We start from the raw sequence: 12,801 nt of genomic DNA on the forward strand, positions 1-12,801 counted from the left end.
GGTTCTTACCGAGGCCTCCCGCGCCTCGCCCCTGTCAGCCTGCCCGTCTCCTGCTGCCCGGCTCTGGCGCCTTGCTCTGTACACTGCACAGTACTCGGGCAGGGGTGGGAGGTGCCGGAGCTTTAGCAGAAGCTGGAGGCGTGGCGTGCGGTGTCGCTGAATGACGGCATGACAGTGAAAGGCAGCATCACCCACCCCATCAGGGTGAGGGGTCCAGGCATTCAAGTGCTTTAGGACAGGGGTCTCCAGAGCACACGTGGGTGTACGTATGTGTGTGTGTGTGTCTGGGGTGCTTACTAGTAGTCCACTGGGGTGTGGAAGGAAGATTTTAGAGCTTCTATTTATATTAATTTTTCTCCTAAAGTTTAAAAAAAAATTACGTTTTTTTGATTTAACATGCAGACAAGACACTGGTACCCATGTGGTATATATGCCTATGTCACAGAGGCCATCAGGCAACTGGTCTAGACTGTGTCAGTTATCCCGGGGATGGGGAGCGTGAGGGGGAGCACCCCCACCTGGGACATCGGTCATCCATCCACCCTCACCGTTGGGTTCTTTTGCTTTCTGCCTGTTGTGAGCATTGTGGGTTTCCCCATATCCAGATAAAAGAATTTGAGGATGATCTCATTTTAACTAAACTGTAACACCCCTGACCCTCAGGATGGATGACAGACTTTTAAAAGATTCTGCCCAGGATCACAGGTTGAAAACAAGGGAAATAATGTAAGGGTAGGTGGACGATGGGAAAAGTGCAGACCTGCCACCTTTCCTGTTCCTAGTGTGAATTTTCACCAGCCCCATTATAGAGTGATCACTACTCACTCTATAATCGCTAACTCACTTCAGTTGTGTCCGACTCTTTGCTACCCTGTGGATTGTGGTCTGCCAGGCTCCTCTGTCCATGGGATTGTTCAGGCAAGAATACTGGAATGGGTTGCCATTTCCTCCTCCAGGGGATCTTACCCCCCTAGGGATCGAACCCTCATCTCTTGTTTTCTGCATTGGCAGGCAAGTTCTTTTACCACTAACGCCACCTGGGAAGCCCATAAAGAGGAAGGGTCCTTGCCATAGAAGGAGAGTCAGTCAGTGAGAAATGCCTGTGGATCAGGGTGTAACTGGCTAAAATCTCAGATGTCATCACCTTGGCCCCTTGAAATGTAGATGTAAAACAAGTGCCTAATATTGACCCATGGCCTAAAACTAACTTGTGTTTTTTCAGGCCTTAATATTAGTTCATGCATATGACTCATAAATAAGTATATGGGCATGTAATTCATAAATATATGGGCATGTATTCAGAAGAGGTACTTTAACATGTATTCTTGGTAAGGGATTTCCATCAAAAAAGCTTAATAAACACTTGTTTGTGAGAAATAAAAAGGAAGATTGACTGATAGGTGTGGTGATCGGGGAAGACCTTACTAAGAGCCCTCAGGAAGAGTAAGATTTAGAAAGGCAGCCCTAAAACTATAGGAAGATACAAAGACAAAATAGCTTGGACTTGTTGGGAAGTTACAAGGAGCAAACGTATAATACAGTTGTGAAACTTAGGGTGGTGATTTTGATGATGTGTGTCACACCAGCGTCTGTGATCCCCTAGTGGTGTGAGGAAGGAGGGTTGAGGGGAGGTCCCCTTTCTGCAGGATCTGTCAGGTCCTAGGGATGAGCTCACTTCTCTGCTGACTTGGCCCCTGTGGGGTTGTCTGGCCTCCCTGTCTGCATGGCATCATCGTGCATGCCTTGTTCCCACACTCCCTCCCATCCAGCTCTTGGCAGCAGCTAACTGATGAGAAGGAGGTTGAGGGTCCCAGTCCCTCACTTTGGATCTGCCATCTCCTAGTGCACTTAAAGCTTGCCTCAGCAGTCCTTTGTACTTTCAGGAAGGTGTGCACAAGCTGGTTGGCAGTGAGGCCCAGGTGAAGATGAACATCAGGGCAGAACTAGGGAGCCTGAAAGTCTTCTTGGTTATGGTTAGGGTAGAGCTTAAGAGAGTGCAGTCTGGTTCGATCCTAACTGGATCATTGAATAGCTGCATCATTTCAACCCAGTCACCTAACATTTCTGATGCTCAAGTTCCTTATCTGTAAAATGCAAACACCACTAAATTTACCTCTGTCCTACAGCTGTTATATGGTAAAATGGGAGAAGGCACACCAAGCACCTTTGCACAAGGCCTGGTCCATAGAAAGAGCTCGATAACATTAGCCCTCGGTGTCATTTTTATCATTATGCTTGCCAAAGTCTGAAGTTGTTTAATATTTTTCTTCACCATGATCAAGTTACATGGAGAGTTAACAGCACTTGAAAAAGTCAAAGTACTTGAAAACATGCCACGATCAAGTCTGTAAAACACAAAACCCATATTAAGTGCATCCTTATTTTTTAAAACTTGGAGATGTTCTTCTTCTCTGGCCAAGAAGATCATTAAAAACTAAAGTAAGTTTATGGCAGGTCACTTGTTTTTCTTTACTTTTCTGCAAAAGAGCTCATCTTTCTCTAATCTGATTCGGTGCATCAAAACAAGTGGCAAAATGCTATTAATTGCAGTTCCAGCTGGCCTGACAGACCCCTTCTAAAGCAACAGTCGAATGAATATTCAACTTCTCTTCATCTGTGACCTCCTCACTCTGGTCCTCAGAGCTGAAAATAACCTGATCATTTTTAGTCAGTTTGTTAAACATTAGGCAGCTTGCTGATTTACTTTTAATCACATTCTGCAGATTTCTAGGCATTAATCTGATGTTTATTATGAAAATTACAGTTGTATTCTGGGGATTTTTTTTAATAAAGAAAAATAATAATAGGAAATAATCAAGGCAGACTGCGTGTGTGAGGAGTGTGTGAGAAGTATTGCAGGTGTGCGAAAACATCCGCATGTGAATTCTCTTTCACAGTTTAAAACTGGATTTTTCTGTGGTTTCAAGTGGAAGCACACAGGGCCTTGCCTCTAAAGAAGGTGGTCATAAAGTTGCGTCTAATTGTGGATTCACTCCTCTTCTTTGCCTACTGTCCTTACTAGGTAGTATCCTCTCATCCTTCAAAAGCAGACGGTAATTACCTATAGTCAACCTAGGTGCTTATGAATCTCCTTTTAGGATCAGAATTGAGGGAAGCCAGCCACACAGGATCATTTAAAAATATATTTTCCAAAAAAAAAAAAAAAAATCGGAGGATATTGGCTGGGTACTGTTTTTCCTAAAATTGTTCTGTTTGTATGAAACAGGGTATAGTTGGGAAGCAGAGGAAATGCATATATATATGCGAAAGTGAAAGTTAGTCGCTCAGTCGGGTCTGACTCTTTGCAACCCCATGGACTGCAGCCCGCCAGGCTCGTCTGTCCACAGAATTCTCCAGGCAAGGATACAAGAGCGGGTTGCCATTTCCTTCTCCAGGGGATCTTCCCATCCCAGGGATCAAAACCAGGTCACCTGTGTTGCAGGCGGACTCTTTACCGTCTAAGCTACCAGGAAAGCCTGTGTGTATATATATATATACACACACTCTGTATTGAATATATTTGAACTTGAACAGTTTGCCAGTCTCTCTCTCTTAAACGTGGAACAAGTCAAGAAATTTCAGGAAACATGACCCCCTGGCCTGAGTGACATATCACCTTTTGCAAGTCCCTTCCATATAATGGTGCCTTGGGCAGTGATGACTGTGGGCTCCTCCATCACCCCCCCCCCATGAATCCAAGGAGCAGAAAGAGGTACCCTCATGATTCCAGGGGTGCCGTCAGCAGCCGTGTCTCAACCGTCTTCTTAGAACAGGCACCTTCTCTCACCTGCTCTTAACCTATGTACTGTTCTTCTTTCCCCAGGTTGAGTATGTGATCAAGTGTGACATGTCAGCTCTGCAGAAGATTCTGTATCGCCACATGCAAGCCAAAGGGATCCTCCTCACAGATGGTTCAGAGAAAGATAAGAAGGTACGTTGTGGAAGGTGATTCAAGTCAGGGTGCCGTCGTATTTCTTCTTAGGGCTGTGCCACTGGACACTTGCAGGAAATATCCCCACGACTGCCGATTTGTCAAAGCAAATTACAGGGCCTTTTTGGGAGCTATTATTGTTGCTGTCAAAGGAAATCCCTTGGCCTTTTACCTGCAAACTGTATTGGAGCAGTTAGAAATGAACACCATCTTGGTGTTCGTATCACCAAAGCAATTAGTTCTGTTCGTGCCAGGCTACACACAGTATATCTGCCTAAGCGTAGGCTAGCATTTTAGAAGACTTTAAAAGCCACTTTCATCCCTGGGCATCTGTGCCATGCTTCTGTCTTCCCAGAATCCTACAGGATGGACAGTCATTTCTCAAAGCCATCCACTGAACATAATTCCCTCCTCTCAGATAACTCACATGGAAGATGGTCTATCTAATTCAGAAACGACTTAGTCACAGGAACTTTGGACAGTAGGAAGTACAGGTTACCGAGAAGACCTATGGCTCTTTGCTCTTTCTATAGAAACCTACTTTTTAAAAATAGGAAATAGCTGATCAATTAACAACTTATATTTTGACTCTCCTCTGCTCGTTCTTAGGGGAAAGGAGGTGCTAAGACACTAATGAACACTATCATGCAGTTGAGAAAGATCTGCAATCACCCATATATGTTTCAGCACATTGAGGTAAGTCTGCGTTCTCTGTTGTGACCCTGATCCTAATTGTTCAGTTTCTACTAATATTACATTGAAAAAAAAATTTATAATAAAAAAATAAAACAAAGTTAAAACATGTGGAAGTTGAAACTACGGGGTCTGGTAGCTTGATAAGCAGAATTAACGGACATGAGGTTTCTGGTTATGGATTCTCATTGGCACCAGACACTTGGGCATCTGGAATTTTATAGGCAGGAGTTTGAAGTGGTGAGAAAATGCTGTAAACCAGGGCTCATTATATGGGTTCGGGTAAGTACTGTGAATTGCCTCATTATGGTAGGTGCTCTGATATGGAAGACAATGGCAGATACATCCAGCTTCCTCAGAAGGATGCTGTGGAAAAATACTAAAAGAATGGATATATATCCATTGAAGGGAAAGATGTTCCTGAAGTATTTGGTCTGTGAAAATCACTGACGTTAGACTGTTTCTTAGATTTGTATTTTTCCTTCTGGCTTCTTTCATGACGGTGTAAATCCAGGTTTTTTTATCCTGATGCTCTGGTCTCTAGGAAGCTATTTTCAGGGGAGAGGACATTTTCTGCCCTGTTCGCTACATGTGAATGAGTTTCTTAAATTGACAATTTCACCCCAGTAGGAGCCATTGACTTGAGCAGGAAGGAAAAGAAGTCAAAATTGTAGCCTCCACTTTTGAGTGTTGCCTTGGATGTGTATGGTCCTGGCGGCAGTTACTGCCAGTCTGCCGCTTACTTTCCACTACAGAGGAGCAGGAGGCGTGGGGCAGGACCCTGCAGGGTCTGTATTTTCACTGGTTTATTAACAAATAAATAAGTAGAAGGTTCTAGGAGTCTAACTTTCAGAAGCATATTCCTGGGAATGAGACCGACATGTTCTTGACTTTGAAGACTCTCTTTCTTTTTTTTGTCTTCCTTGTTTTTGGTAATCACGCTTGTTAGGTAAGAGTATGTATTGCACCTCTATCCATATCCTGGAGTCCTGTCCCAACTGTAGGATGAAATTAGAATTAACTCCTGACACCGCCGTTGCTTTAGGGACAGGCCTTTTATAGAGTAAAAAGGCCTTGGTTTAAGTAAAATGACAATGGCAACAACTGTAGGGAGGAAGGAGGGCAAGATCCCACCAACAAGCCTACTTAGTACATAGTAGAGTCCATAGAGACACCATAGAGTCCATGGTGTGGGGATGAGTCCATACCCCAGACCACTTTTACCTCGCAAAAACCTGGTGTAAGTCACTTAGCATCTCCAAGCTATAGTGTATTTGACTTCTCATCAGATGGTGATAGATGATAGGGCTGGCAGAAGGATACATGTTTAAAGAACATACAAAGTGTCTGGTAAACCAGTAATGTGATAAACAGGCCATAAGGTATCAATGTATTAGTGGGGGTTGCTTGTTGGGTTGCATGCATGTGTGCTCAGTCACTTCATCATGTCTGCCTCTTTGGATGGTAGCCCACCAGCCTCCTCTGCCCATGGGGATTCTCCAGGCAAGAATACTGGAGTGGGTTGCTATGCCCTCCCCCAGGGGATCTTCCCAACCCAGGGATTGAACCCACGTCTCCTGTGGCTCCTGCATTATAAGTGGGTTCTTTACCACTGAGTCACCAGGGAAACCCATGTCGGGTTGGAGGAGCTGAAAAAAGGTCTAATGGTGAAAATGATTGGGATGATATCAGGTTAACCTGTCACCCACCATCTTATATTTTCTTAAAACCAATTTTTAGATATTCAGCAAAAATATAGAGGATTTGTTGTTGTTCAGTTGCTCAGTTGTGTCAGACTCTTTGAGATCCCGTGGACTGCAAAACACCAGGCTTCCCTGTACTTCACCATCTCCCAGAGCTTGCTCAAACTCATGTCCATTGAGTCGGTGATGCCATCCAACTAATTCATCCTCTGTCGTCCCCTTCTCCTCCTGTCTTCAATCTTTCCCAGCATCAGGGTCTTTCCCAATGAGTCAGTTCTTTGTATTAGGTGGCCAAAATTTTGGAGCTTCAGCTTCACATCAGTCCTTCCAATGAATATTCAGGATTGAATAAGGATTTGAGGACTTCAGACTTAGGAAAATTAAGTGTCAGTCTTACTTCATTTGTCATACCAAAATGCACCTTTGAAACACACTGGGTCATGTCAGGAACGGGGGGATGGGGGTGTGCCTTCTACCCTCAAGCTTCTCTTTGGAGCATCTGGGAAGTGGGGAGGGGGATCACAGAAGCTAAGCTTAAGTAACATGCCCTCCTTTCCCTGCCTGTTTACATTTTAAGTAGCAATCCATAGAAAGACAGACTTTGATTTGCAATTTTTTTAACATGAAAAACTTTCAGGAGGATAATCCTGGAAACAAGACCCACAGTGACTGGCAAAGGTGTCACACTTGTGAAACAGAGATTGTGTGTGCATTTTGCTTTTGTCTTCGTTTTGTTTGCTTACATGTCCTTTGGTCACACTACCTGATAGTAGAAACCCAGTCTCCCGATTGGACTCACTGCCTCCCTGGTTATCTTTAAACCAGAGAAATGAAAACAGAGTTTTTAAAATGCTGCTGATACCTGACCGTATAACCATCCACTGATACATACAGATGGAAACAGATGGAACCTAAAAAATCGAGTCAAGACTGGCCACCTGTAGGGAGGAAAGGCTTGATTCTTGGAGTCAGGTTAGGGTTTTGGGCTGTGATCCATCAGCGTTCATTTTGCCAGCGGGGCAGCATCCGGAGGGGCCGGGGCCCACCATAAATGATGAGCATGTTTGGGAGTGGAGCCCAGAGGGAAAGATCTGGTTCCCTTGGAGGAAAACTTTGGTGATCCAGGAGGGAAGGGAAGCAGAAAAGGGAGACAGCTGGTGGTTAAGTGAAGGTGTGATGTGCTCTCCTTCCCACAGATGGCCTCCCCTTCCATCAAGTAGGGATATGAAAATCACATGGGGAACAGCTATTTATTTCTTCCACGGAATCAGTGAGGGGGGAAATATGTAGTTAAGTTCTGTATTTTAAAAGTAGATGCCAGTTACCTGAGGGGTGGTGTACATTTAGGGCCTTGTTTATAATGCAGAAAAGCGCAGCGTGGAAGGGATGTTATGACTGCACTAAACTAAGATCTATATACTTAGTACATATGTCATCATCATGACTTTTACTGCTGAACATTTCCACAGTATATTGATGTGTGTATATTAATCCTGATTTGCTTATATTAAGCTCTTCCTCTTATCTAGACTCTAAGCTCCTTGGTGGGTAGATACTTCCCTTATTTCCTTTTTTCTGGATCCCCAGTACCTTCCTACCACAGCCCTGGGCCAGTGAACATTTAATCACTATTTGATAAGTGAACTAACCCTGTCATCTCAGTATGAGAGTCTAGAGCCTTGCCAAAACTTACAGGATATATTTCTGGCAAAGCTATAGTCTGAATTCAAAGGCTTTGAGTTCCTGGTTCTTTCCATAACGGGTATTTTCTTACTTATTATTTTGTTTAATTGCATTCTAGAAATAGGATGACCTCACTAATAGAATAATTATTATGTCAATAATTACAGATCTGTTTTTAAAAATCCTTTTTCTTTTCTCTCTTTTAAAGGAATCCTTTGCTGAACACCTGGGCTATTCAAATGGGGTCATCAATGGGTAAATCCTAATTTTTTTTTTTCTTCCAAAAAATGGTTTGTTGGTCCTGCCTAAGCTTTTCTCCCTAGTGTTTCCTGTCACACACATACATTACTGCCAGCCTCCTCAGCCCACCCCTCTCTTCAGCAGAGGGTACAGAAGTTGTTAACCAGAACGATATCAGCATTCTGTTTTACTTTACTGGCATAAATTACTACATGCCTTGAGCAAGTGGCTATTCAGAGGACATAGATCTCCTTTAATAGACTTAACAGTGTTCTAGTGTTCTAAAAACACTGTCAGAGCTTCAGAGGGTTGTTACTTATAACCAACAGTGTAGCTTGAGCTCAAAGAGAATTTAACATATGAGATCTCAAGTCAGTATTTAACATTAATGTGCATGAGAGGAAGATGTCTCATCTGTTATAAACATGTACAACCTTACAGTCATTGGCTGGAGCATGGTCTGTATAAGAAATATTTTTCATTTGGACCTTGAAGAGACACATGCCTGTGACAACAACGAAAGAGTACCTTGCATCAATAGAAAGCCTCTGTTTTGCTTGTTCGGCACCAGGGAGATTTTCTTATTAAGATAAAGGGGTCATTCTTTGATCCCAAGGGCAGACGGTGTCAGTGGACCAAGAACCAGGAATTGGAAGGCACGCAGAACCATTCCCTCCAGGCTCTCCTTCTCTCCGGAGGCTGGGTACACTGCTGCTGCTGTCAGGGTGGCCAGGCTGTGTGTTGAAAACGTGGCCTCAGCGGGTGTTTGAAGGACAGTTCTCAGAGCAGGGAATGGACGTTGAGAAGACCTGCACTTGAAAAATCTATCTGTTCTCTGTGTCATAAAATCACTGCCAGTGTTACATTTCAGTGTTGTAGACTAGAATGCATATACACTGGTGAGTTTTCCCAACAGTATCCCCCTACAACTAAGTTTTCATAATGTAACACACCCCTGTTGATAAAAGAGGAGAGTGGTTTCTTGTAGAGGAAAAAAGCTCTACTTTAGCTCACTAACGTTCTTCTCTATCTGATAGCGCTCTGCCATCATATTTTTTTAATGTGAATTTCTATTTTTTATGTGAATTTCCAGGCGTCCATCTCCTCCCCAATCCATTCTTCACAGTGTACATGGTGATCTCTTAAAAAGATGTTAGCTCTCATGGCCCCCCTGTTTAAAACCCATCAATGGCTTTCCATTTCACTTAAAACTAAAACTAATAGAGCCCTGTAGGATCTGTCTAAACCTCCCCACACCCTCTTCATCTCTGCTGTCATCTCCCAGTGTCCCCCCTCCACTCCTCGACTTACGCATAAGCCACACACACCGTGTTTTTTTCCATTTCTCAGACTCCCCAGGCTCTTTTACTCCTCAGGGCCTTTGCACATACTCTTTCCACTTCCTGGAATCTCTTCCTCTCCACTCCTAGGTCTGCCTTCTTCACCTGGCTGCCTTTTGCTCTTTTATTTCAGGTTTTAGGCTACACTGTTATTTCTTCAGTGGGGTCACCCTTGATGCTCTAAACCAGGAGCTGCCAAATTATTTTCTGCAAAGGGCCAGATCTCAATATTTTCACTTTTGCTGTCCTAAAAGTCTCAATTGCACCAGCTCGACTTTGCCATTGTAGCTTGAAAGCAGCCAAAGGCAAATATAAATGAGCAAGCCTGGCCATGCTCCAATAAAACTTTATTTACAAAAACAGGCAGCAGCCCAGGGCTGACGTTTGCCACACATTGTTCTTATGTAAAGAAGGTATCTGCTTTTCTTTTTAGTACTTAGCGTAAGTCGTTAATTACCCATTTGGAAAGCAGAGGTTCTGTTTTGCTTATGCACTTGCTCAGTAGTGTGCTTAGCACACAGTAGGTGCTCAGTAAGTATTTCAGTGAATTGCAATGCCCTAAGTTAGTTGTTTTATGAATTTAGTAAGTAGAGATTTAAGGAAATGATGTAATATACATGTATGTATGTGTAGGAGGGACAGAGAGAAAGAAAGAGAGTTGAGACAGAGAGTGAATGAGAATGTTTCCTTTTCTTTCCAGAATCTGTCATCATACCTACAGTATATAATGTACTGTTTATGGGTTTTCTACAAATATATTCTATCTTTCCATGAAATACTCTCCACTGCTTTGGAGTGGCTGTGTACTCATCCATTCATTCATTCTGTAGTCATTTTTGCACAAGGCACTGTATGAAAAGCAAAGCTCTCCTGGATCCTTCAAGAAGACAGCAGTAATACTGTCTTCTTGTTTTGCATTTTTGGGTTCAGGGCTGAGCTGTATCGGGCCTCGGGAAAGTTTGAGCTACTTGATCGTATTCTGCCAAAATTGAGAGCGACTAACCACCGCGTGCTGCTTTTCTGCCAGATGACGTCCCTCATGACCATCATGGAGGATTACTTTGCTTTTCGGAACTTCCTTTATCTGCGCCTTGATGGTGAGTGTGTAAGGAATCAGGCTCCACACGCCCTCCAGAGTGCAGGGACATCGGCAACTCAGATCCAGCCTCAGTCAAAAGAGCAGGGGTAAAATTGTTGAAGAATTAGCAGGGTGAGGTCCAGCTTCTCTAGATAGCAGTTTTTATATCCTCCAGCCTAAAATAAGCTGAAATCTTTGCACAGATGTTTTTCCTACATTCAAGCCAATGCAAGTGACTTAAAATCATTTATAAGTACCCCAGTTAAACTAAACTAAAATTAAAAAACTCTTCTTGCCTTTGGGCTTGTCTATTCTCTATGCAACACCTCCCCCCCCCCCCATATAGAATATTTTGATAAACCTTTAGGTTTTACTGTGAAGGCATATTTTAAAGAGATAAAAATTAGGATTCCCTTCTTCAGTAACAGTGTAATAATCCACATAAGATTATATCTATCATTAAAACTTCTCTCATTTTCTAAATAGAAGTATATACATGCTACCTTAAGAGACATGACTTCATTATTTGCTGGATTTTGTGAACTATGCAGAATATTTGCCTGATTTTGAGAATGACATTTAAACACCATGTCCTTAAAAAATTAGTCAAAAAATATGAATGGAAGAAAATATGAATTTAGAGATACTTCCTAAATTGCTGTACGATGTGGATGGCAGCCCTAGTATTTCAGAGATTAGGGATACCAAAATGTTCTTACTATGGCAGGGGGTGACATTTTCCAAGAGTGGTGAATTAGGAGCTGGTTTACAGCCAGGATGGCGTTGAATTCCTGCATGGTGTTTCTAGTACCAATTTTTATCTAATGTAACATTCAAGTTATTGTCAAGTGGGAAATTTAAAGTTTATGTTCCATTAAAAGATGTTTTTATTTTCAACCCAACATTTTCTCACCCTCTTGCTATGAACTGGATACAACTGGGTATATGCCAACCTCGGACCTGCCGTATTTTTTCTTACTTGAATTTTTAAGTGAATTCTCTATATGGTATACTTATGAGGGCATTGTTAACTCTTAAATTAATTATACCCTCTGACAAACTTGATTTTTTAAAGAACTTTACCTTCCCTGGTGGTTCAGATGGTAAAGAATCTGCCTGTAAAGCAGCAGACCAGGTTCAATCCCTGGGTCAGGAAGATCCCCTAAAGAAGGGAATGGCAACCCACTGCAGTACCCTTGCCTGGAGAATTCCAGGGACAGAGGAGTCTGGTGGGCCGCAGTCCATGGGGTCGCAAAGAGTTGGACACGACTGAGCTACCAACACAGTTCCCTCTCCTTGAAGTAACTGAAAACAGATGGATGGTTAAGTAAGCATTGATTCTGAATTCATGACACAGCTCTATCAGTCACAGTCTGTCTTTAGGCACGTCTGCCTTGTGTCTCGTCGTCGGGATCAACCTGTTCCTTCGTCCCTCTCTATGAGGGGTAAGTGCAGCCCTCCATCAGCATTCTTCCTCTGAAAGGCAAGCCCGCCTTCACTGCTGCTCAGAGCCGTGAGAGGCCACCAGCTCTGTTTTCCCTGAATAGACAGTCCCTCACAGATGTCCCGCAGAACTATTGTTTACCGCTCTGTGGCCTTTTGACTGGAATCTCAGCTCCCTGAGGACCGTGGCCTTGGAATATTTGAGTCTGGAAAACTGGCAAGAAGTGACTTCCTTGAAACAAATCTTTCTCATGTGTCCTTGCCAGCTTGAGAGAGTATCTTTAATCGTCTGTTGGTTGCTGCCCTTATTTTTATTAGTCATAATAGTCAGAAAAGCTAATGTTTATGGAATGCCTGTTATCAGTACATGTGGGATACCAGGCAAAGCACTTCCTGTGCATTATTTATTTAATTTTCTCAGCAAACAAGGTATAAACACAATCCCCATTTAACAGATGAGAAAACAGAGATTTAGAGAGATGAGTTAACTTGCCGAAGTTTACACATGAAGCAGATGGTGAAACCAAACTGTAACTTTGATCTCTCTGATTGCACATTAGTTAAGAATCAGTTTTAGTAGATCCAGCAAGATGAATCCCATCTCTGAAAATGCAGGCTGTTTTCCTAGAGACAATATTTTTAAGAATGATTTTGAACTTATTCAACAATTTTTAATTAATTGGAAAATGA

The 12,801-nt window shown here is 42.8% G+C and overlaps 1 protein-coding gene across 4 annotated transcripts in view; it reads left to right on the forward strand.

Moving 5' to 3' along the window:
- The window catches only part of SMARCA2 (SWI/SNF related, matrix associated, actin dependent regulator of chromatin, subfamily a, member 2), a 175,279-nt gene that overhangs the window by 77,900 nt on the left and 84,578 nt on the right, over positions 1-12,801 (forward strand). For all 4 annotated transcript variants that reach the window (XM_043487359.1, XM_043487360.1, XM_043487361.1 and 1 more), the window contains exons 20-23: positions 3,824-3,931; positions 4,541-4,627; positions 8,219-8,265; positions 10,521-10,687. In XM_043487359.1, coding sequence (XP_043343294.1) covers positions 3,824-3,931; positions 4,541-4,627; positions 8,219-8,265; positions 10,521-10,687 — 409 coding nt within the window. The remainder of the gene's footprint in view (positions 1-3,823; positions 3,932-4,540; positions 4,628-8,218; positions 8,266-10,520; positions 10,688-12,801) is intronic.

Source organism: Cervus canadensis, chromosome 14, assembly GCF_019320065.1.
Source record: "Cervus canadensis isolate Bull #8, Minnesota chromosome 14, ASM1932006v1, whole genome shotgun sequence".
NCBI lineage: Eukaryota > Metazoa > Chordata > Mammalia > Artiodactyla > Cervidae > Cervus > Cervus canadensis.